General features: G+C 42.9%; 1 protein-coding gene across 6 annotated transcripts in view; it reads left to right on the forward strand.

Annotated features, from left to right (window-relative positions):
* DYM (dymeclin) overlaps nt 1-26,093 on the forward strand; it is a 219,545-nt gene that overhangs the window by 178,109 nt on the left and 15,343 nt on the right. For all 6 annotated transcript variants that reach the window (XM_080371554.1, XM_080371551.1, XM_080371550.1 and 3 more), the window contains 2 exons: nt 278-460; nt 9,851-9,964. In XM_080371554.1, the coding sequence (XP_080227680.1) occupies nt 278-460; nt 9,851-9,964 (297 nt within the window). The remainder of the gene's footprint in view (nt 1-277; nt 461-9,850; nt 9,965-26,093) is intronic.

Here is a 26,093-nt window from a genome sequence, read left to right on the forward strand (position 1 = left end):
GATTACAACATGTTAATGCTTTTTGGCAGAAGATGGCTCCTGTTGAGAGAATCAAGCTATGAGGCTGAATACTAGAGTGCAACGCATTTCAGTTAAAATTTTGGTTGTTACAGGAGAAAACAGATCTCTTTCCAGATACAGGCATGCCAGATTTGCTCACCGTTGAGATGTTAACCAGCTAACAGCTCCGTTAGTAATAATTACCCATGCGCTGTCTTTATTACCTAATATTTTACAATGGAAAAGGGCACACTAACCTTTTGTTCCTTTCTTAAAGGCGCAAGACCTGAATGTGATCGAGGAAGTGATCCGAATGATGCTGGAGATCATTAACTCCTGCCTGACAAATTCTCTGCATCACAACCCAAACCTGGTATACGCGCTGCTTTACAAGCGGGATCTCTTTGAGCAGTTTCGAACTCACCCTTCCTTCCAGGATGTAATGCAAAATATAGATCTGGTGAGTGATGCATTATTTAAAGGATGCTTACATGTTGTTATTTGATCTCTTTATCCTTTTGAGAGGTGGAAAATATTCATCATCTCTATCAGTTTATTGTAGAAAGTTTTAAAATGGAGGTTTTCTCCTCCATTTTCTGGATCTCTACTGTGACTTCTTCTGGGCAGTGTCTTTAACTTGGCAGAGCCAGGGGGATTTGGGATGCTTCTAGTAAGGAATTCCCAAGCTGTGACACATCTTTCACTCCCCCAAGGAAGGACAACATCAGCTTGTCTTAACTGCCCCGTTTTAGAAACCTGTCTTTTGGCAGAGAAAAAGCAGATTTTCATCATCAACCAATCTTTGTTTTTTTCCTTTTACTCCCATCACCAGCCTATTAATGATGACAGGGATTTTTTTTTAATTCGCTAAAAGCTAGCATCCAGCTGCCTTATTCCTTGGGCTATCCTGAATGTGTGTTGTTTTCACCTGCAAAGTGTTCCTCCACAGCAGTCCCTTTGGGTAAGTAAACATTTTGGATAAAACCAAAATAAAATAGCTGTGGATCGGAAGCAGTTACTGGCATGGCTGTCCATGCAGTTTGACTTTGGAAAGCAGTTAGTTGTTTAATGAATTACCGTTGGATCTGATAGTGGCTTTAATGTTCATATTGAGAACCTGAGTAATGATTTCTACCAGAAAATAACAGGTTTAAGTGCAAGAACATTTCTCCATCGTCCAGTCCATATTTGCAGAGCTCAGTGATGCTTGAAGTCATGCTATGACCACTGGATGCAAAACACTGGAAGGGGAGGCTGACTTGCTGCCATGAATAAAATTATGCTGAGGTTCTGTCTTGATCTGCTTTTATTTTAAAATATTACAGGAGATTGACAGATTTCTGATGATCCACAAAGGAAAGTAGTTTCAAATGTCAAACTGAAATTCTGCTCTGTACCTATCCCTTCCTCTTCTGTTCTCATCTCACGTTTTCTGGTCATGCAAGAGCTTGGAGAGCAGAGGATTTGATGCTTAAAACTCCCCAGACTTTTAGCAGCTGCAGACTACAGCCAGCATGATACTGCCTGGATGATTAGGACAAGATGTCTTCGAGTTGTATAAAGAGAGGATACGATGCAGTGAAGATAACACTCATCTTCATTCCTGATTGAGACAGAGACTTTCTCTGGTTACTCATCCAGATCCAGGAAAACTAGTGGTGGCCAGATCCTTCTGCATGACAGCCCTGTGCCGCCCACAGATAGTGGTATGTCCTTTCCTTTGTAACGCTTAAATGTAGGTTTTCCTCAACAACTTAAAAAATTCCTCCCCAAAACTATTTAATATTGGGTTACAGCGTAATGCCAGTTACATTCAGAAACTATTTAAAGCTTTCCAAGGGAGCATGCTGAGTATTTAAATAGCTCCTTTGTTAGAGAAGTGAGGATGTCAAAAAACGATATTTTTTTTTTTAATGTACCTGTCACCAGCTGGCAAGTGGTGAGAGCTGTCAGGCTTGCAGATCTGAATAAAAGATTAGATTCAGCTGACTCCTCTTCTACCCTGTCACATCCTTCACTTCGTACACGGTATCGGCAGCACTACCATCCTGTACAGAACCAGTCTTTGTCTTGTGTACTACAGCCAAAATGTTCTAACTGGCCTTCCTATCTCTTGAAAAAGTGGCAAATCATGTTAGTTTGATTGTACACGTAGGAGAGGTTGTCTTGGACCATGTGGCCAGTATCTGAGAAGATGCAGAATGGGTTTCTGGCTCCCAAACTTCACTCAGGCTTATTCCTAAACTGTGTGTTGCCAGAAGCTGGAAGTTCATATTCATGGGGAGGACATCCCTAATCCTGATCTGCTTTTATATGCTTATTCCAGCATCCCTCCCAGCCTGTTCTCAGAGGCAGAATCATGAGCAGATCAGGCTTTTCATGTTACCAAGGCTGGATCCACCAAATTCCCATGTGTCAGGGAGCTCTACTGTGTTTCAGGCTGCTGTGCTCAACGTAGTTTGGTGGCCCAAAGCATTTAAATCATAGGTATAAGTGGTAAATGTTGCAGCTTTTAGTAATGGAAGGGTGGGGAAGAGACATTACCTTTCCCAAGCCCTCAGAGCATGTCTGCAGGGGCTGTGCTACATCCTGACTCTCCCTGCGTTGGTACTCTCTCTGGTCATTGCACAGCAGAGTCCGTTTGGATCATTTCCACCCACGCTACAGTGGAAGCATGTGTGTGATCTCCGTCATCAGATGCCACTAGAGGTCCACATGAGCAGGAGGTGTGTGCTAGGCTCCGGGTCACTCTGACATCCCTCGTGCTTCAGCAAAATCCTCCTTACACCGGGTGTAAGATTCTCAGATCTTAAACTGCAGTCCAGATTTGTATTTCATATGGAAATACTAAAAGACAGCATGGTAATGTTCTATATCTAAAAAATGTCACCAAAATACAGAATATGTGCAATCTGTGGTGAGTTTTGAACACCAGAACAGTTGCCAGGTTGCCTAGTCAAGAATGTATACAATTGATATGACACATCTTGACTTTAATACTGACTGGTTTTACTCTGTGGCACATAATGTTCTCCTAAACCAAACAGAAAGCATGGAAAAGATGAAAATACTGAAAATTGGATGGAAAATTAGTTGGAAAGCATACTGAGAAGGTAATAATGAGTAGCTGATAGTGCAAAGAGGAAGAGACATCTGCTGCAGTGCTGCATGGTTAAGCAAAGGGAGAATAGCCCAGAGGTGTCCTCTAAGCTACTCATGCTAGAAGCAGCTGGGTTACTCTGCGTTTAGAGTTGTGCAATCATTTCGGTTGGAAAAGACCTTTAAAATCACCAAGTCCAACCGCTAACCCGCACTGCCAAGGCCACCGCTAACCATGGCCCCCAGCGCCACATCTCCAGGTGCTATAAATCCCCCCAGGGCGGGTGCCTCCAGCCCCCCGGGCAGCCTGTGCCAGCCTTGGCCACCCTTTCCGTGAGGGGATTTTCCCTCATTCCCAGCCGAACCCTCCCCCGGCACAACGTGAGGCCGTTCCCTCTCGTCCTGTCGCCTGTTCCCTGGGAGAAGAGCCCGACCCCCCTGGCTCCAGCCCCTCTCAGGGGGTTGCAGGGAGCCAGAAGGTCTCCCCTCAGCCCCCCCTCTCCAGGCTGACCCCCCAGCTCCCCCAGCCGCTCCCCACAGCACTTGTGCCCCAGCCCCTTCCCCAGCCCCCTGCCCGGCTCTGGACACGCTCCAGCCCCTCAGGCTCTGTCTGGGAGCGAGGGGCCCAGAGCCCACCGCGCCATTCCAGGGGCGGCCTCCCCAGTGCCGAGGGCAGGGGGACGGGCACTGCCCTGCTCCCGCTGGCCACAGCACTGCTGGCACCAGCCAGGATGCTGCTGGCCTCCTGGGCCACCTGGGCACACGGGGGGCTTGTGTTCAGCTGGCATCGTGGAAGAAATTCTAGGGAGAAACAAGAGGTGTGGAAAGCAGGACCTCTGAGGGCAGATAGAATGGGTGCTGGTTAGCCAAAGGAAGGCTAAAGGTGATGTGCTATTTTTCAAATAAAAACACTGCCGTGGAAGGAAAGGGAATAACCTTTTCCACATACTTGTGGATTCACAGGTCATCAAGAAAGACTTTCTAATGTTAATAATAACAAAGCTCTGTGGTAGGTTTCCAGGGACTTCGGTGCTGGTGGCCTCTGGATAGCAGACGTTTGGCAGGATGACACTGGTGCAGGGGACAGAGCAGAACGTGGGGATGGCTCTGCAGCTCCACCAGCTGCTCAGATTGCCCAGGTTAACCGCGGTACTGACTCGGTCACCATGACTATGGACTTTGCATCAGCCTTTGGACCGTTGAATTTACTCCAGAGACAACATGTAGCTTCTGTGTGCTTCATTGTTGAGGCAAAAATAGGTGAATGTTTAAGGGTCATCAGTGTATGGAGCATTTTTTTTATTATTAAAAACTGCTTATTTGTCTCTGAGATTGTATAAATAAGCTAAAAATCACCATTGCCAGCTGATTGGGAACATATGGGAACAGTTAATGCTGTACAGAAGAAACTGAAATCAAAATACCTTCTGTTTCCTATTAATTTACTTTTCATTTTAGAAAGTCATCTTAATAGGATATTGTGCATCTTGTTTAGCTAAATGGGATATTCTTCCTCTGGATGGTGAACAAAGAGGAATGCTATGGTTCCTGTTCTGGCCTCCTGCAGAAATATTTCAGCTGTGAACTATCTATATGCCTCTGTTTCAGAGGTGGTCTATAATTTGGTCAGCAACCTCAGATGTGTCTGGAGTTTGCTGAAGACTCCTTGCTAGTAATTCCTAAAAATGAGTTTGGTTTATGGCCATCATGAGAACTCATTGGCTTTCATTACTTTCATATTTTCTGTGAGCTAGTGATAGATATTGTGGGGTTGAACAGGCTTAACTAGTAGCTTCTAGAATTTTGTTTGCAAAATAGTCTGATAGAAATCTGGTTGGCAGAGTGATGCAAAGGATTCAATTGATGCAATTTCCTACTAGGAATTTAATTCTCCAAAGACATTTCCCTGCTAGATTTTCAGATCAGTTGAGTTGGCTTGGCTCCGGCAGAGGAACTCCTATTTCAAGACCCTGCAGGACTTGCAGTGGACCTGAGAACTAACCTTTCATGGGTTTACTTAAAACGCCCATAGAAAAATCTTGATCCTGCTGATGACTACAGCCTGACTAAACACTTTGATTTTTTTTTTTCTTTTTCCAGTTTTTTTCCTACCCACTCCTACCCACTTTCTTTGCTAGGAGTGGGGAGGTACAAAGAGCAGAGTACCTTGAAAAGTTTATGTGTCTTTGAATGTGCTCCTAGTTTCAAGATGAATCTGAAAAACTTCAGTACTTCAAGATTGCTGATAAACCTTTTGTGTTTCTCCTGCTGTTTAATCACCTGAAGCTGTTTGTTTTCTTCTTTAATCAGCAGTGGTTGGCTTTGCCTCATTTTTTCTCCAGGACAGAGGGTATGACTATCAGCTACTGAACATAGCTGTGATTTATGTTTTTCTAAGGAAGCTACTTAGCTGAAGTGCTCATCCTGTGGTACTTTAAGACAAGAGGTTTGTTTTCTCATTTTCTTCTCCTTTCAATGTGCCATCAATACAGCCCGTTACTCTCCCAGTGGTGAACACAGCTGGAAATGTAAAATAGCCAATGTCAAACATGCATCTTTCCCTTTTCACCACTTTCCGAAGGAGAGGAAGAAAAAAAAGGAAGACAAAACAAGAATCGGAGCTTTTTCATTTGGTGCCAAGTTATTTTTTTTTTTATCTTTCGCAGAGTTAACGTTGATTGTTGTGGGCAGAGGAGGCAGCAGTGAATCGCACTGTTATTTTTAGCTGGAGGAGAAGGGGAGATGTAGTATTAGTTAGGCAGTGGCACTGCCTGAGAATGGGCTGGGGCCTCACAGCACTTCAGCATCCGCTGAGAGATTCCAAGTGAGGAAAACACCTTGCCCTTGATAACTCCGCTGCTTGGTGCATGCTCTAGTAAATAGAAATATTTATTTCTTTCAGCCCTATTGAAAGCAATATACAGGTGAAATAATAGACATTGTGGTTATTCCATCCTAATCTTAAAAAAAAATCTCCAAGACCTGAAATATTGCTTTGAAATCATTCTAGCTTTCTTGTAGCTTTTTTAATCTCTGGAAATATTTTGTAAATATTTTGTAAATGTATAGTTTAGAAAACGAAAGGACTAAAAATGAGTCTGTCAGGGAAAATTGACTTCTTAAATGGAAAAGCTTTATGAAAACTGATTTTGGAAATCGCTACAGAAAAGTTTTTGTTTCGAGATCTTGAGTATGTTAATGGTGCATTAATACAAAGCCTGGAAATCCTTGCGCTGAGGGTGACCGAGCCATGTCGCTGTGTGCCCATCACACCACACGGCTGGGTAGCTTGCACAACTGGAATTAGGCTCTGAGCAGGGCAAGGCGCTGTAGGTACACCATTTTAGCTGGACACTGATAAGATATTCTGATGAGGGGTTGTCTAATCCAGGATTAGATGTGCCTTTTAATCTCTGTTAATATGGAGGCCAGATTGGAGAGAGAGCTTTTTAAAACCGGTTACGTTCCTTGCATGGAGAGGGCCTTTCAGCGCCCAGCATGACTTGGATATTTCCAAGTAATTCACAGTAATTCCGAGTAATTCACAGTGACTCATTAAGTTTCTTGTTTTTCTTCTTCTTCTTAAGCAGTCTTTGCGGTCATTTTATGTTTTCTTAGACCAAGTGTCCAAATAATTAATGAGAAAAATAATTCTGAGAATCTAAAAAAATTGACACCATCGCTCAGCCTAGTTCCTTTGCCCAGAGATCTGCTTTTTTCTATACGTTACAGTAATATGCTCAGCATTGGGTTTTAAAGCATGTGCTAAAACTTGAAACTCATTTAATATTATCCACCCAGTTTGCTTTTTCTGGTTTATTTTCTTTTTAAGTGCACAAGGAGTCGAAATCTGTTAATTTTCATAATTATTTTAAATTATTTTATTTCTGTTACTTATGTATGGAAGATAATTAAAGCTCTTGCAAAGGAAACGGCTACTCTTCCTTAATATTACCTTAAGCTTTTATATTTTTATATCTGGGCAGATTACTAGGTGAAGTGCTAGAGCTTCTGCTACAGAGGAGGTGGGAGCTTGGGCAGTAGGGATGGAATGCTGGATGCTTTTTTGGTTTTATTACTGATCTAATGGTAATAAGCAAATACCTCCTTTAGCATCTTCTCTGTATATCTTGGCTTTTTTTCTGTCTTTTCTTCCCCCACCCCCTTTTTTCATATTTCATTGGGGTATGCATTGGGGTACTGCGCTGTCAGGGTTAAAAGGAGAATTACTCCAATTCTATATTGTCTGAAGTAGTAAGACAAGTAACTCTTAGAGATAAGTATTACTATTAAAGTAGATATTTTTAATTTCAGTCAACTGCATACCAAAAATAGCCATTCAAAGTTCTGTGAAATGCTGACATAGCCTGAAAATCCTGGAAGCCTATCTCACTTTTGTTCTTTGTGAAATGTAACTCAACCAAGATTAGTACCTTTACCACAAAAACTAAGTGTCTTTTAAAAACATGTTAAGATTAGAGGCTTTAACTTTGAAAAATAAAAAATGCCAGAATTCAGGTAGTATCTGTGAGCCTCATTCAATTTTTTATGTGTATGCATTATGGTAGTATTTTATCCTTTTGATTAAAAGCCGAATATTAAATTTTGCTTTTACTGTGGTTTAGCAGAACTTGAGCTAACAAGGCAGCACTAGTGTGCTGGATTCTCTGCATGAGCCTGCCCTGGGCGAGGAGAGGTTTCACTAGTGATTACTGACAACAGAGGGGTGCTGAAATGCAGGAGGATGGGGTTTTAATTTTGAAGTTTGTGGGCAACTTTCTCTTTCCTCTATGAGCTGTGTATCTCCTCTACCAGCAATTTGTCCCAGACTGTATGCCAAAACCATGCCAGCCTCACTCCAAGGTCCTCACACTCTTTGCACAAGCTGTTTCTTGCCATTTTCTTCTGTAATTTCTGGTTCTTCCCTCCAGCTCCTTTGCTTATGAAATCAGCACATCTTCCAACTCCTGTTTTTTTCAAAGATCAGAGATCACAGCGCTACATCGGGTCCTTATCTGTAAGAATGTCAAACCTACCTGCAGCATCTGCCAGAGGCAGTGAAATTCTCCCTTCTTTTCAAGTACGGAGATAATTGTAAGGACAATACAAAAGGTTAAACCTGAATTTTCTCTCCATTGATTTCCATACTTCTGTTGTTTAAAACAAAACGGAGCCAAGAAAAAAATCCAAAAAACTAACAACACCAAAACCCCACAACCACCCTATAAAGCAACTTCCAGCAACTGTCATCTGTCTCACTCACTTGATGCTTCAGTTTCTAGAGAAGATTGCTCCTCAGTCCAGCAAATCTACCTGCTCAAAACAAGGGATGGGGTTTCTGGGCTCACAAGAGAGGAACAACAAATCTGAATCTCACAGTAATCAAACCATCAGCTGTCTTTGTTTTATTAACAGCAGCTGAGCTGGGAGGCATAATTAGGGTAATGGTTTCTGGCTCCAGCTGTGTCTCACTCCAGAACAAAGAGAGCTTAGCAGAGATTTTGTAGTATAATACACTTTTCTCCCCTTCTGCTTGGGAGAATTAACAAAGATTACTCGATGTGCTGGAGGCTGTGATTCAGATACAAGTGGACATTAATGCTTTTCAGCAGAGAGTGTGTCTGAAGCCTATGAGATGTTGGGGAACCTACCAGCAGCGTGTGCGGTGAGCGAGAGCTGTGCATGGCTCCAGCCAAGCGGTGGCCAGGTGCTCACATGTAGACAGGCTCTACCAAGTGGCTCTGACCATCTTGTGGTACTTTCAGAGTCCTCTTAAGTAGGTGTTGAAATTTTGCCCTGTACCCTTTCTGTGTTCTTTTCAGGTTTGGATCCCCTTCGTGACTGATGAGTTCCTCTGGCATAAGGGATGGGATTTGCAAAGTGTGCTCTTTTTGGATGAAAGGAGCTATAGAATTGGAGGTTTCCTGATGTCCCACATGGAGAGCTGTTGGTGGGATGTTTGCTTCTGGTGTGACCTACTGAGCTTGGAGAGGGATAAAAGTTAAAGCCTGACCTAACTGTGTTCTAGCTAACAAGGATCAGCTGGGTCACAGAAAAGGGGGTGAGGAGGGAGATATGGTGAAAATCAGCTTGGCCTTGCGAGGGAGATGTGGAGAGGATGATAGCATTGAGAGGGAATGTACAGGTCCTTGGCCCTGGAATCTGCGATGGGGAAAGGACACAGTGCACTTTTGGTTGTTTATCTCGGGAGAAGAGCTCTGTGGGCTTCCCCCTCCTCAACCCCCCCATCAGTTGCCTTGGCTTTGAATGCTACAAAACCCCCAGGAAGTCATGTAGACTCTTGTTTTTGTGTTGATATAGTAATAGTTGTCTTAAAGCTCAATGTCCAGGAGTCATTGAGACTGTAAGGATTTTACTTTGATGCTTGAAAATTAAATTTCTGGTGCAAACTATATAAAGTAGACTGGAAGGTCTCAAAAGTCCTGACGTGCAGAAGTACCAACAGATAGAAATATAAGCATATGTCAGTGCACAGTACTTGGAAACGAAAATTTATCAGTTTGGCTGTGTGTGTTAAATGTAAAATCGTCTATCTGTTAAAAGGAGGATACTGATAATTGTGCTAATTTGACATTAACAAAATCTCCCTGACTGCGACACAAGCAATAGCATGATTATTCTTTAAGAAGTACAGATCCATTGATCCAAGGAAAGAAGATGACAGTTCTGTGTGTAAATTGATACAAAGATCTCTTCTATTTATTGATGTGCTCTGATTTTTTCATTCCAGGTGATCACCTTTTTCAGCTCCCGATTAGAGCAAGCTGGAGCTGAGCTGTCAGTGGAGCGAGTTCTGGAAATCATCAAGCAAGGAGCTGTTGCTTTGCCCAAAGACAGGCTAAGAGTAAGTGCTCAAGACCTTGTCAATTAAAGTGTACTGTTCCAATTAATTACATACCTACCCTTTATATCTGTAACGTCAAAACATATTTCTCCTATCAATAGTGACTGGTAAGGGATTACATTGTGGATTGCGATAGGTAATGTTTTAATTTAAATACCTGACTTGTGCTAAATGTTTGGGTGAGTTTTCTGGAGTAGTTATTAAATTGAAGCATGTGGAGGAATTTAAATTTGCTGAGGCTGAGGTTGTCTTCATCCTGTCTCGAAGGTGCTGTTTCACCTCCCCATCCATTGTTTAGTTAAGCTGTAACCAAACTTTGATAATTTTTTGTTTTTTGTTCACTACTTCTTTCTCTAGTGTTCTGCGCCTCCATCTGGGTCTATATAAAATGCTGCAAAGATAGGTTTCTCAGGCTTTAGTTAAGAATTAACCAAACTAGTAAAAATCAGTTCAGGACCTGTAAGTCCGGTCAACATGATGACGAGCTTTCTGTATAATCCTGAGCAGACGCCTCTGTTCCCTTCTGAGAATCTCTCAAGTCTCATAAGGGATTTGCCAACTTGACAGGTTTTGTAAGTCTAAAATCCATTAATGTCTGCGTGATGTTTAAATACTGCAATAATGAAATCTGTGTAACAAGGTAAGTGAATGGGAGTTATGTGTGGTTTTCAAACATGCGACAAATTTTGCTTCTCCATTATGCTGAGTGTGTTTTAAATCCTGTCTGCTTTCTGCAGAACCATTTTTGCTCCTACTCTCATAGTAAGACAGCAAGAGTGTCTTTTCAAGACCCTTTTCTTCTGTGGCAGTTTTAGGAAAATACCATCTGATAAGGCACACAGAGTACACACGGTCATTGGTGACGGCTGGTTAATTTATTTATATCCTGGTAATTTTAAAACACCCAGTGGGAATTTTCTAGCTGGCTGCATATACTAGTATCTTTCCTGCAGTTCCCTGTGTCCCTGAGATGGCACGTATTTAGTTAGACCGAATTACTTCGGGAGAGATTGGTCTAGCATCCGAGTCCTGAGCTGTGGTCCAGGAATAGCCTAAGTAACACCAGAGGAGTTGTTGGATCCAAATCCGGCCCTTCAGGTTGTGTCCTTGCTACTCTGTGATGCTGTGAATACAGAGAAAGGCTGGACCTTTTGCTTTTTCTATGACAATTTATTCTTACATGCAGATAATTAAAAGCTTGTACATTAAGAGGCTACAGCGATTCCTTCTTGACACAGAGCCATCGCTAAATAAATTTGCTGCTTGCAAAAAAAATGAAGGTTTTATCAGTTACATAGTGTGCCAGATTGTCTTACGTGTTGGGCCACAGTTTAAAGAAATGTTGTTTCTGGAGTGAAGTCTCATCAAGTTGAAATTTTCTGCATTGATGATATACAACATTCAAAATGATGTGTTTATATTGCAAATTAACTCAACAGATCAAAAGTTTTTGACGAGTGCCAAGCTCCTTAAGTCCTCACCAAGCAGATGAGTACTTTGGATGTTGATGATGGTTCTAGTGCAACTTGGAGTTGCTTACCTTTCCTCTGAAGCTTGAGTTTGGGGGCAGTGTTACCAAGGGAACATAGACTGGCACGTAATTCCTCTACGCTGCCCGCTCATACCTACTGGGCTTTTTCAAAATCCTTTTGCTGAGCAGCAGTTTCACCAGAGCAGGTTACTCCTGTGTGGAGAAAAGTTGGTGCCACTGACCTTGGTATCTGTAATGTCATGCATTAATTAGTAAATGCAAATAACGTCCTTTCTCTGCAGGCAGTAATGATGAGCAGCACGCAGCTCCCTCCTGTAGAAATGACCTTGAGTCTTGTGCCCTCTGTCCTTGTACCTCTCTCCTAGAAGTCTCGTGTAATTCCCGGAGTCTTCCCACTTCAGCCTCTGAGGTTTTCAGGGGAAGCTGTTCTAAACCTTGACAAAATTTTATTAAGATCAGACTAAAGATATAGTTACACAATAACTCTGGCAACTCTGAGGAATTTCAGCAGCTAAATAAAGGAGAAAGCTTTAATCCACATGTCTTTAATGACACTCTCTGGGCATGTCTGGATGGGTGGGAGCAGCCCTGCCCGCCGTCACTTTGCCTGCACAATAGGCTCCGTGTGGCTGCTCCATCGCTAAGCTCACAGCTGCAAGCTGGAAGCTGTCTGGTGCCTAGACCGACTCGATTTGCCTGCTGAAGGGACATTTTGCTAACACATGCTGGCTCGGGCACAGCCAATTCAGAGAAGTGGCTTGTGTCTGGCCAGCTTGGGCAATGTCTGAAGGAGTTATGGGTCTTTTGCTTCTGGGTCGACGTGACCTACATGTAATTACAACATGCAGAGCTGTGGAGTTTAATCCTGAGAATTTATAGATCAGCTTTGCAGTTAATTGCTAATTATTTTTTGAGCCATCCTTGCTTTTTGCTGTAACATACTGAAGTGCTCTGAAGTACAAGAGACTCTGCAGAGATACTAGTCCTACCTCCTAGAAATCGCTGTCTTCAGCTGAAGTGCTCTGAGGGAGGCGAGTGAAACACAAAGAGGATATGATTTGGAAAAGTGAGGACTGAAGCATACTCACTTGCTTCCCCGTAGCTCAAACAATGTTGGTGTGGTTTTTTTCTTATGTATAAATACCTAATTTATGCACAGATAAATATAGTGAATGTTTCAAGTTGCTTATCTTGGCCTTTGTCGAGGAAGTGAGCATTCAAGAGGCGTTAGGTGTATTCAGATCTTGAGTCTGGTGCTTAGACCATAGTTCAAACATGAATAAACATCAACTGAAAATAACAGCACTTAAAGCCACCATCCCAATCTGCATAATGGAGCTTATCAGTTTTGTAGCACACCCTGGGCTCCTTTTCACTGTGGGAAGCAACATGGGGTGCACAGTGAGCATGTGTCTTAGCAGTAGGTCATGTGTGTGTGTGTATACATACATAAAAATACATATTTGTGTGTGTGTGTGTGTCTGTGTTAGGAAAGTTACCCTCCGTTTTCTTAGCAAATAATTATTGGGAAATGGGATATCTAACTCGTATTTTCTTTTTAGTCCCAGAGCAATCTGACTGGAGACAATATAATTAACATTATTTTAAGCGTTTGCTTTTTAGCCGTGTACTGTGGAAGGCAGGGAAAGTCCAAGCTGAGTAATTGGCCTTTTAGAAGACTTCTGCATAGACAGAGAGATAAAGGGCAGGTGCTGAAATCAAGAGCTGGTTATTTCTCCTTCGGTCTGTGGGAGAAGATAAATGAAGTTCATACGCCCGGGATGGAGGCAGAAGCCACGGCATGGAGATAGAGCTGTCTCCTTCGCAGACAAGCAGCCCACAATCCAGGCTCCCTGTTTTATTGCAGGAGCTTATTAAAGGCAATTTAGAGATCATAGTGATAGGTGAAAATTGGCTTCATTCTTTTTTTTTATTTTTTTAAAGTTCTCAGGCTGCCTTTCTTCCTTTTGGTGAACTATCTGTACTTTCAGGTTTAGGAGTGTGAGAGAAGTAGGACTGTGTCTGGAGTCTGAGAGTTATCTCAGGATTTCAAGGAGAGTTAGCCAGCAGATAACTGCTCTTTTACAGTAAGTGGGAAAACTTGTTTTGAATGCCAGCTAGTGATTGGGAGCTGATATTTAGGTTCACGGAGTGATCACACTTGGGAGGCCACATTTAATGCTTTATAAAAGAAAGGGTCCCATTAGCTAAGCCACTTAAGGCAGAGGTTTCATTTTCATGAACATACTCGGAGCTGCTTTTATTTTTCACCTGTTCCTTTCCTCTCTGTGTCAATGAGTATTTAGTTGTGTGTTCACGTGCTCTGCAGATGTGCCGTTATGCCATCAACTTGCACCTTTTTGGTATGGTGCAAAATTTAATATTTATTAAAGTGCATTCAAGTTTGACGGGCATTAAAATTTCACAAGAATATGTAAAAGGAGCAGAGGTAAAAGCCTTCAGTCTCTTGACAGAACAAGTTTCGCTTTAGGTGTTAAAAGCACTTCTCATAGGTTTCCCCTTCTACTAATGATGTACTTTCAACTTCTTCAACTTCCATTTCTTGAAAGCCCTAATCACCGAGGCACCAGAGCACTGGGGAAAAGAGTAAGTTGTCCTCAGAGTGATGGTAGATACCACCTGGCAGCCGGACCAGGACAGCTTTGTGTCCCTGGTCCATCACCCCGCTCCTGGGGAAGCAGTGTCAACACCAAAAGTTCAGCTACCAAAAATGTTACAAAAACGACATGGTTGTTGAGTGAGGTGACAGTGAATTCAACAGAGGACGTCAAGTGTAGGTACTTTCAACTCTGGGAAGAAGGTGTAGCCATAAAAGAAAGTGCACGTGAAGTCTGCAAAGCTGAGGGAATTGAAACAGTCTCTTGGTTTGGCTACTGAGCTCTCTCTGGAAAGGTTACCCTCTTTCTGCAGATGCTCCTCCTAGGGAGGAGACATCATTCAACAGTGTGGTGGGGCAGGACACGGGCAGCGCTCACACAGCACCCAAGATTGTGAAGGAAACTGATGGCATTTTAGATGTATGCACCCTACCTAACGTGACGTTGATCCCAAGAGACCATCCATTGCCTCGTCTTCCATTACAACTGCTCCTGATGATGGTGGGTTTTTTTTCCCAGAGTACTGATGTCCTTAGTCCCAAGTGGTTGTTATTTGGCTATGGCAAGATGCTGGCTTCAGAATCCAGACCAGTGGTGTTTAATGATCTAAATTAAACCTTGGGGCAGATCTGTAACTCTTAAGCTATGTACAGCTTTCTTGCATTTGTTCTGCTGCTGTAGCAGTACCTCACTGCTGTGGTTTTAGGTAGAAGACTGCACAAATTAACTCTGTATGTCACTGTAAAGATGTAGAGGCAGAGGAATTATAGAGACCAGCAACTCCTTTACAGGGCTTTAGGGCATAGCACTAAGCAAGAGACAGAAAATGCCCTTAAAAAATAAATTACTCAAATTCTTCCTGATAGTTATGTTTTTCTGGCTGAAGGGTCAAAGATCTTCCTATAGTGGAAGCTGACTGTGTCTAATACATCCTTAGGTCTGACGCTAGGCAGGCATCTATAATGCAGACTTCCTTTTGCTGCCTCTCAGCTGCTGTTAACCCTTAACCTGAAGAAGATCGGATTAGTAAGAGAAGTGTAAGAAACTTTTAAACAAAGTGCTTTTTGGGCCGTTCCAAAAGGCCAAACATATGCTAAGAATAGTAGTATTTATGGATTGTGTATTTCCTTCTGACAATTTATACCCTCAATTAAGATGTCAAACTTGCCTGCTTCCGTGAGCTGACCTGTAAGTGATGAACAATAATTCACTTTTCTTTTGAAGGCATTTGCTTCAGAGGTCAGATTCTCATAGACCTCAGGTAGAGAAGAATATACTCCCTATCCCTTGAGAAATATGATTTTCGGTAATCAAAATTCCAGGAAAAATGATCTTGTAAGTTTTGATGGGCTTTGTGGTCAGAAAATAACTTATCATCATGAAGCTGTGAGCAGGCGGTCAAAGACATGTCTGCACTCAGCTGACTCTGGCTAATCTTAAAATGGAATTATAAACCTGCCTGTCTGTCTGAACCAGGGCAAACCCTTCTGCAGGTGCTCTTCTATTAATATAAGCCCAGTTCCTTAAATTCTGAGACTGAGTTGAAACTAAATTGAATGACACTATTTTATAATAAGTATGTCCAAGCAGGAGCTTATATCATTTAAGTCTATTTAATTAAACGGTGCAAACTTGTGTGTAGGCAAGATCTAAAGTATGTGAAAAATATTACAGAAAAACTGTGACTGTTACAGTGCTTAAAGTTAGAACTTGCTGACATACTGCATCATATGGGAACTCTTGACTGTGCATTTCAAAAACTTACAGAAAGAAAAATAATGCAGCAGTCAGGCTCTTAACTCAGTCGCCGCAGAAGGGAACCAGAACTTTGGGGCTGTAGCAGAAATAGATCAGAAATAATTGCTGTGGTCACTTTTAAACTTTAATATGATAATCCACAGAAATGCATCCTTAGTAGGAAGTAGACTTGAGTAGCTAGTTAGACTATATAGCATGATGACAAAAAACTTCTGCTTGTATGCCTGGTTACTTTATTTTTTAAGGCTGAGGAAGCCAAGGGCCATAGTAAATCAGCTTTGGCATCTGCAGATTCAAAGTCTTTGGAATTTGGTGACTCCTTTTGTTCTGTGGATAAAAGTGCATTTCAGCAGTCTTTGGAGAGTCTTGATTGTAGCTACCTATAATGCAAATATGGTTGTTGAGTTGGATTGAATGCTAACGACACTTCACTTTCAGAAGCATCGTTCAGTTAAGATAGAAGAAATCGCTTAACTTAGAAGCTTTAGGGGAAGTGGAGTAAGTTTTACTGCAGTCCTTTGAAATGTAGTTTGCCTTGAAACTTGCAAGCCATGGAGCTTCATATTGTGGGACTCAAGACATTTGAAATGTTGGCATAGTCTGGTAGTGTTGGTGAGTCACTCACAAAGCGTATTTATTTACTTTTCAAAGTTTGCTTTAATATTTGTAAGTAAAATACCAACTAGAACTCCTCATACAGTTACCATTCCAGTAAGTGTTTGCATGGATTTTGACTGTCATACATGTCAAGATTTGGGTTTCTTTGGTGTGGTGTAAGACGAGTCCTTTTGCACATAAGGTCTTGGTTACAAATGAGTATAGTATCTGCTTGAATATTGCCAGGTCTAACAGCGGTGGTGTGTACCATGGCATCCACAACTTCGCTTTGGTACTCCCCAGGAGAGTTAGCGAACACTGTAAGTGATACCATATTTATTTGTTACTCTCGAGACTGTTTGAAAAGGGGATGTGCTCTCCATCTTTCCCCAGTTGTCTTCTGAATGTGAAAATTACACAGTATCACATTCTTTAAATTATGTTTTTAGAATTCTGGGGAGGGGGAAGGGACCAAAAAAGACCCCCCCACACCCCTCAAGTGGCTCCGGGAAACTTAATTTTTCTAACGTGAATACTCCTGAGAACCCAAACAAGTTAGGTTTGCTTTTACATAGCAGCTGTCAGTCAATTTTGGAATGAAAACCAGCTTTTTCACTTTGGTTTACTTCATTGGTTATAAAATCTTCCATGGGGGTGGAGAAAAATAAACTAACTTTTGGCATTGTTGACTAGAACAAGAAAAAAAACTCAACTATTTTATTTTGCTTGTCTGCCTGGCACACAGTTAAAAACATATTAATGCTTTTCTGACACCTCCCTATTGAAGAGTAATATAAAAATCATTGCAGCATCAGCATAGGAAAATATGCATTACCAAACTCTTGAATCTGTGATCTTTAGACTGTTTCTTATGTAATGTCAGTTTCTTACTATAAAGGAGCCAAAATCCCTTTGAGCAGAAAATGATAATCATGCTTTCAACTTAGAGGGAGCACTGTGTGAAGCTTTTCTTCACAGATCAAGAATAAATGGGAGAACTTCAACCTTGTTTTCTTCCTAGTTACTGAAACATTGCTATATCCTAACACTTCCAGAGATCCATTGGAAAAATCCTGCTTTCACTGGGGAGTTTTGTGGTTGGCTATAACAGTCCTAAGGTTTTCAAGCCATAGCTTCGTGCTTATGAGATGCTACCAGGCGTGATGTAAGCAGGACACCGGGCAGGCGCCTAGGACTTTGCATCTACCGTGGTGGTGAGGGTGTGGCTCATAGTGGCTGGTGTTAATTAGGAGGAAAGATGGACTATGCATCACTTTCCTCTGTCCTCTCCCTTATTTCCCTGGCTGCTCTTTTCATAGAATTGTGGAATCATTTCGGTTGGAAAAGACCTTTGAGATCACCAAGTCCAACCGCTAACCCGCACTGCCAAGGCCACCGCTAACCATGGCCCCCAGCGCCACATCTCCAGGTGCTATAAATCCCCCCAGGGCGGGTGCCTCCAGCCCCCCGGGCAGCCTGTGCCAGCCTTGGCCACCCTTTCCGTGAGGGGATTTTCCCTCATTCCCAGCCGAACCCTCCCCCGGCACAACGTGAGGCCGTTCCCTCTCGTCCTGTCGCCTGTTCCCTGGGAGAAGAGCCCGACCCCCCTGGCTCCAGCCCCTCTCAGGGGGTTGCAGGGAGCCAGAAGGTCTCCCCTCAGCCCCCCCTCTCCAGGCTGACCCCCCAGCTCCCCCAGCCGCTCCCCACAGCACTTGTGCCCCAGCCCCTTCCGCAGCCCCCTGCCCGGCTCTGGACACGCTCCAGCCCCTCAGGCTCTGTCTGGGAGCGAGGGGCCCAGAGCCCACCGCGCCATTCCAGGGGCGGCCTCCCCAGTGCCGAGGGCAGGGGGACGGGCACTGCCCTGCTCCCGCTGGCCACAGCACTGCTGGCACCAGCCAGGATGCTGCTGGCCTCCTGGGCCACCTGGGCACACGGGGGGCTCATGCCCAGCTGGCTGCTGACCAGCCCCCCCAGGCCCTTTCCCCCCAGGCAGTTCCCAGCCCCCTGCCCCAGCCCGCAGCGCTGCGGGGGGCTGGTGTGACCCACGGGCAGGGCCCGGCACTGAGCCTGGTTGAACCTCACACAACTGGGCTTTTTTAGGAGTCACATTGATTGCTCAGAAAACTGAGAAGGTGTTTCTTGGCTTTGTCCCTCCTGTGTGCTTTTAAGGACAGCATAGGACTGGGTTTTTGCATTGCATCACTGTAGATGTAAGATGACCAGCCCCATCGCCTGTGTCTGCAGTAGTTCTGAGGGCTACCAAGCAAGGCTGTCCTTGCCTTTCCAGGGCAGTCATCCCCACGATGGTCAGCAGTGGGGTAAGGATCTTACGGCATGAGATCTTTGTGTTTCTTCCTGTGCAGTGGGCAAGCAGAGCAGCAGAGATGAGTCTGTGAGCTTCAGCCAACTCGGTTGAAGTGGAGAGAAGCAGCTGAAGGAGCACAGAGGCAGAGGCAGAGCACTATTTAACTGCTGAACGATCAGCTTGAAGGAACTGGGAGTGAGTCTTGGCTACCCACACGAAATCCATTCAGCTTTTGCAAGCTCTTGTGTTGAAATTGTTTCCCTCCTATAGTGTTTCTTGCTCACTGTGCAATGATGCGCATGGAGTCATTGCAGTATTTGGTAAACGCATAGCAGTAGCCCAAAAAGTATCAAGGATACTTTCAAAGGCAGCAGTATCGTGAGTATCACAATGCTTTGAAAGAGTAGCTGATTCTTTTCGTATCCCATTTGGGTATTCTCACTGTTTTACTCATTTGAGGCCTAAAGTGTGCATTAAATAACATGAGTAAAGTCATGGAAGGAGCAGTGGGGACGGGGCTCATGATGTTTGTTTGCTCAAAATGTAGACCTTGGTGTGTCTGGAGTCGTGTTCTGCAATTCCTCCAAGGCCATGTACCTTGTTTGCAATCCTGCAGAGATAGTTAACATAGAGAACTGTCTTTTTTTAAAAATATATTATTAGCTTGTATTTGTCACAGTCTTTGAGCAGAAGGTGTCAAAGGTCCCAGCAAATCGGTGAGTAGTGATGTTGTGGTAAAGGGCAGACTGAGTTAAGCGAGCAGCATTTTCCTTGGGAGCAAGAAAAGAATTTGTCCCAGGCGTTCCAAAGAACTAGAAAGTGCAGTAAAACTGATTTCAGACGCTTTGGTTTAGAACAAACATAATATTTCTTTAGCTTCCCTAACTTCTGTTTTAGAAATTTTGTTTTTCAGTGAAATGATGTTCTGCTTCCCAGTAAACTCTAGAACCAACAGTACTTTCTCCCCGTCACAGAGACATCTGGCTGTGCTGGGGTAGCTAATCAATTGCAGACATTGTTGCTATTATAAGCCTGCAAGCCACTTGAAAAGTTACCCAGGATTTTGGTAATGAAGGGCCTGAAGTTATTATTTAAGCTATTTTTTTTTTCCTTTTATCTTCCCTTCAGGGGTCATCAGACTGCAATATTTTTTTTTACAAGCTCAAACTTTTAAAAGTTCACATCTCTGTGTGTCAAGCTACTTGAATTTCCTGTAAAAATGTTGGAGTTGTGAATCAATTTGTAGTAATATAAAAGCAAACAGTCAGGTTAAGTCTATATGAAGAGGTGGCATTTAGATAGATGAGAAAGTCACAGCTGAGCTGGTGTTGAGGCACTTGTGTCATTTTGCAATTAGATCTGATATTTACTGTTAACATTCAGTAGGACTATCGGTTACATTTATGAGGATAACTTTTCAAAAAATCAATTCATAGTTTAAAACTGAGAATAGTTGAGAACAGAGCGATGTTCAGCTTTCCACGTGACGCAGCCTATAGCTCCTATTGAAAACGCATCCTTCACAGTCTCACTGATGCCAAAATCTATCCAATAACAAATGATTTATCCTTCTGTATTTGGCTTTTTCCTGTTGGAAGGGCGGAGGGGAGATTCTAAACTCCAGAATACCAAGTCACTCCTAGCACTTGGCTTTAAAACACATAAACAACGCAGACCATTACAAGTTACATCCCAACGCCTGTTTTATACAACCATGTGTTTTCAGCCCAGTTGCTTAAAGTCTAACGCAAGACGTGTGCTGGAGCTGGTTTATTTTTTCAGGGGATCCCGTGCCTTGATGAAGCACTATCACGTTGCGCCGCAGCTCCAGCTCGAAATGGAGTCTGGCAGCGCCGGCGTTTGGATGGTGCCGTTTGGCTGGGCGGTGATAAGCAAAGAGACAGTCTGGCTCCTTCCAGGAGCCTCTCGGTCATGTCTGAGCTCTCGACAGTTCCCAAAGCCTCTGGCTGACTTTCCCCTGTGGACCGTTCATTTATCAGGAAATGAAATTGGTTACAGGATTTCGCACGTTGCCAAACCTCACTGACGAAATCAGGTTCGTTCCTGCTTTCAGAAGTAGGAAGAATACATTAACTCTTTGTGCTTGGTGCTTGGTTTTATTGCTTTTGCTGAAAAAAAGCCAGGTTCCTTCTGACTTTTAAAGGCTTCTGGCAATTGCTCACACACTTTCACGCTATATGAATGTACTACCGATGCAGCCAACTTGATAGTTTCGCCTCTTACATTTGTTCCTTTGCATCACTGTTGCCATTGTCTTTATAAATATTATTTTAGGAGAGCAGAATTATTTAATGTGAGGTTAAGATTTATTAAAATGATAAACAGTGCTTTGTTGTTTACAGGGAGGTTTTTTAAAGCAGGTTATATAATTTCTAGAAGCTTAACCAGCATTGAGTACAAATACAGCTTTAATTATGCAGCTAGGATGACAACAAAACAGCCCAAGTGCAAAAAGGATGCAGTTGTTTCTGAACATATTGCATCTAGTTAGAAACCCAGTTGTCTTACGGCAGTGCAGCCACTGCCTGTTTTTTAGATGCTATGTGAATGTCCTGATCTTTCAGTATATGTCAAGTTTTCAGCAAACTTCAAAAACCAAATGGACTTTTCCAAATCCACATGCATATTCTTTTGAGACTCGCCAAAGTTCAGGCTGCTCTGAAGTTTGTAGGGTAGCACTGTTTGGCAGTCACTTCGACGTGAGCAAAGTCACAGTGGGGTGGATGGCAGTGAGAAAGAAAAGCCATTTTAGTTTTATCAATTTATTGATATTGATAGGTACTCTTAGTGGTTTTACATTTATGCAGTGGTCAACATCAGTATCTTAAGACCCTATAATTTTTGTCCCTAAGCAGCTGAGCTAACTGCTGCCATTCTCCTGTTGTGTTTGTGTGTTTAAGAGGGGACAGAGCAATGATTGTTAGAAAGTTATCCACTGATGGGTGCAGATGGCTGTTCCTATGTCACTTGAATCATTCCAGTTTGTGCAATGTCGTGTTGCAGTGGGAGCATTTCTGTTGTAACACAGCAGTATGTTTTAATGCAATCAATAGTTTTAACCTCCTGTGTATGAAATTAATAAGCCCAGAGGTAAAGCGCAGTGCACATATGGTAATTATTATGTCTGGAAGTGGTTGCTGCATTAATTGATAGCAGTAGCAAGTAATACAGCCTTACTTAATTTCATTGCTTTTTATATGAAGATCCTGTAAACAGGATTTTTGCGCTCGATTATATCAGAGCTCTTTCTCCTTTTTATTAAGAATGGATCACTGTGAAAATATTTAGAGTGTTCTTAGCTCATTTGACTTTGTTAGAATTTTGGATCCTTTGTCTGTAAACCAAAAGTTGCTGAAAATGGCTTGTCCACAACCTGTGAAAGCGCCATGTAAGTCTCATCTAACCACTCGCTGAGACTGCCTTGGTGTCGCAGGGTCAGCACATGGCCGATGCCAGCGAGGGTCCCCGTTCGCAGCCTGCAGCCTGCAAGGCTAAGCCATTGCAGAAGATATGTAGGTGACTTGGCTTTATGGCTGGCGTAATTGAGAATCATAAAAGTCAGATGCTTTCAAAGCTGTGTCTATAGCTGAAGTTAACTTAAAAATATTACAAGTTTAGCAGTCCTTGCTTTTAAAAACCCTGGTGTTTAGTAGCACAAGTATGATTTTCCTTTAAAAACCCAGACACTTTAAGATAGCGTACCATGTATGCTACTGACAGTCTCAGAATGTTGGCCCTTTCCATTCTGGACCAGGGAAGCCAGAATACTGCTGAGGGCTGTGTGCGCCTGGAGATCCCTCATGTCTATCGACGAGAAACTATTAATGGTCAAGGCCAATGTGGTACTGATGCTCAAATCCACACATGCTTTTTGTGTTGAAAAATCAGTGAAACTGTTGTGGTCCCGGAAGGACCATTGCTATGATCAGGGGAAGCTCCAAACAGTTTAATCCAGTTTCTTTCTTCAAGGCTTGCATAAGATCATCATTTTCTTTAATACTTTACTTACAAGATAAATGACTAGCTGAAAATAGGCTAACTTGGAGTTAATAGGTAACAGCTGAATTGTATAAATGCAAATGTGATGTAGGAAACCTTACGTGTAGGGTTTTCAGAAGCACTGGTGAGGCTTTTGTTTGCCCCAGGGTTCTGGGTTTTTAAATCCAACATTTAATGTATTTTCATGATCTCCTTTACATCTTACTTGTAATTCAATCACAGTTCTCTAGGAAAGATGCATCCTATTCAGATGTGGGTCTTTGCTGATCTTACTGGAATCCAGAGAAGCAGAGTTCATCCAGAGATGAAGGAACACACAGCAAGAGCTGGGTATTGCAACACGACAAGGTAGCTTGGGAGGGTGGTGCCTTGGGTGAGTGACTTGAGTAACAGTGATTCCGCAGTTCAGGAATGAGGTGCATTGGCCAAGATGAAGGGTGGGCTAGCACAGGACACTCCTATTCCCAAGCTGTTGTCTACATGGAGACTAATATTTATATGGAGGCTTAATGTCTGTCCCCTCCACCCCTGAAAACTCTTCCAGTTACCTTCTGGAAGCTTCATTCTGGATTCAGTCACTTCATTCCAGTGTAATTGCTTTCTTCACAAAGCTGAACAATTATACTGGAATGAAATTACCTTATTCTGGAGTCACCATAGCTACTTCAGAAGAGCTATTCAATAATGTTGTTCTGCAGGTCAGCCTTCCACAGGAGCCTGGAAGTGTTGTGGTTATCTAAAACCAGTTTTGAGAAAAAACTGAAATGTTCAGGTGACAAGGTCCTATCTACCCAGCCAGGAGAAATGCACTAGGTAATAATAACAATTTAATTGTAGGAATGCAAATGGAATAATATATTAATACAATAATACATATTGTTAGTGGTTCTGAGACTAATTTTTCAAACGAAGAAAAATGTAAAAGGGAAAACAAACCCTTCTTAGGAGCAGGGTGATCGGCAGGGTGAGAGTTTTGCTGTTCCCCCGTATTTCTCTCCTGTGGCTGTCTTTGCTTTGCAGTCACTTGGGTTTAGACCCTTCACTGCTACACAGAACTGTAACTGCAGTTATAGCCCCATACCCAGCTGAGCTGATTAATGTCTCAGCCTTTGCCTGTGGCAGCTTGTGGATTGTAATTAACTGCTTCCCCTTAAGACAACAGATGAGAGTTCATGCAGTTACATGCAGAGGCTTTAGAAGATGGAATAGTGTCCTATAACAACAGTTATTACTGGGTTTTTTTTCCTTTCTGACCCAGAATTAGGTCATCAGGAAACTATCGATGTTGTAAAGTTAAGTATTCCTTTGAACCTGAAGAGAAGCAGAGCTGGGGTCTGAGCAGAACAGGAGAAGGTGGGAGGTTGGTTATCAGAATTTTCAAATGCATCACATGGCCGGGTAATAAAAAAGTTGTTTATCCATGTTTGTGATTAAAGTTCATAACAAGAAAAAAAAGGGGTGAAAGAGCTGTTGGACATGCAGCCTGGGAAAGAGCAGCACTGATAGGAGCATAGAATTGGCCATTCAGCACTTGCAAAGGGTTTAGTTAGCATCCTTTTGCCCCTGGTGATAAAAACTAGGGAGTAGGAGGGAAGGTATAATGAATGATAACGAAGAAGCAGCAGCGGTACTCTTGTGGAGGCTGGTTACCTCTTCACTAACAGTTGACATTTGCCTTTTCTCCTGAAGTAGAGCATCAGATACAAAATTGTTGTTGTGTGAAAATACACAGGTATCTAAATATGACTCTTTAAGAAATAAGTATGTAATTCTTCAGGCATCCTGTAGGGAGCAGAAAAATATTTCTGTACGGGACGCAAGGGATGTCCATTGCAATCGTCTCCTCCTGGTTGTGCCCTGCTGGTGACCCAGTCAGCATGCAAGGGACCCTTCAGCATCTCCATGTCTGGCAAAGGATGCCCCAACCAGTTCTTACCCGGGAGGAGGCTGTTCTGCAGCGATGAGCAGGAACCATCGCTGTTAGGAATATTGTTTTGGAGGAGAAAAAAGTGGTAAGTGGTGGCATTTTCCTACTGTCACCCAGGATGAGGAATGTTTTCCTTCCTGCTGCTCTCCAGATGGCAGAGCATCCTTGTGCAAGGCATTGCTGGTGGTGATAAATGGGGGGCCTGATGGTAGGTGCTCTGCAAACTTTGTGGAGGGGAAGGGTCAGGAGTTGACATACAAACTCCAGTCACTAAAAAGGAGCGTGGGTTGCCAAAAGAGATCAATCACGTATTTCTTTATGCACAGCTGAAGTCTGGTCTTGGCCTTTCATTGCACTGTGAAATATCCAACAAGACTGGAAGTGAGTGTAGCAGCAGAATCAGATTTTCCCATGTGAGCTCTTGAGACGCTGCATTGTCTGTCAGTGCATCTACTTTGATTTAGCTGTGCAATTTAAAAGTAAAGAAATATTTGCTAAATTTGATTTTTTTCAGTGGCACATAGAAGGGTCATTCCCTTTATAGGAAGGAAGGGCACGTGGAGAGACACTGAGCAGAAAGATATGAACTTTACACAGATTCTAACACAAACCGATCTATCTTTGTGTATCTGGTTGTTTGTCACTAGCTGCATTAAATTGGTTAATTTCATTGGTTTAAGGAAGCTTCTCCAAGAAGGACATAGAAAATATAAGGCAGAAAGTAAGTGCTGGAGAAATGAGTGGATGGGAAAGCAGCGTGAGACTTTCCAAGTCGCTCCCCATAGTAACAGATCTCTGACACTGGTAAACAACATTTTGCGCGTGTATGCTTCTCAAAGCTACTTCCATTCTGCTAACCGCTTGCCTGCCACATATTTTGAACTCTGTTAACCTTCAAGGATGATCCCATTTTTTTTGAAAGAGAGCACAGAGGAGCTTCCCTGCCCCGAACTGCAGAGCTTTGCTGGCTTCGCAGCAGCTTGGCAGGATTCCAGCGCTCATGAGCAGCCCATAACTCCCTGTCCAGTGCATCTTACGGGAGGGCTCCGAGCCAGAGCCCATCCCCTATTAACTTAGGAGCTATACATTTGCTTAAGCTAAATAACATTTCCCAAGTTTCCCTCCTCCTTCTCCATACCCTAGAAAGCCACCCTACACTTTTATTACGTTTTTTGCTGTGACTAAATCTGCTTCACATGTGTTGTGCAGCCTTCCCTTACTTGCATATGTTGTGAGTCTAATGAAAAGTCCAGTGCCAAATGCGCTGCATGTGCATGACGTGTTGTTTCCAAATATCTTGCAACTTTGGTCAAAGCAAAGTAAAATTACACTGAAGTGCTCTGATTTGTTTTTTTTTTCTTTTCCTCCTCAGTTGAGAGCTATTTCCAACCCATGTGTTTATTTTCGACTGC

This window comes from Falco punctatus (assembly GCF_963210335.1).
Source record: "Falco punctatus genome assembly, chromosome: Z".
NCBI lineage: Eukaryota > Metazoa > Chordata > Aves > Falconiformes > Falconidae > Falco > Falco punctatus.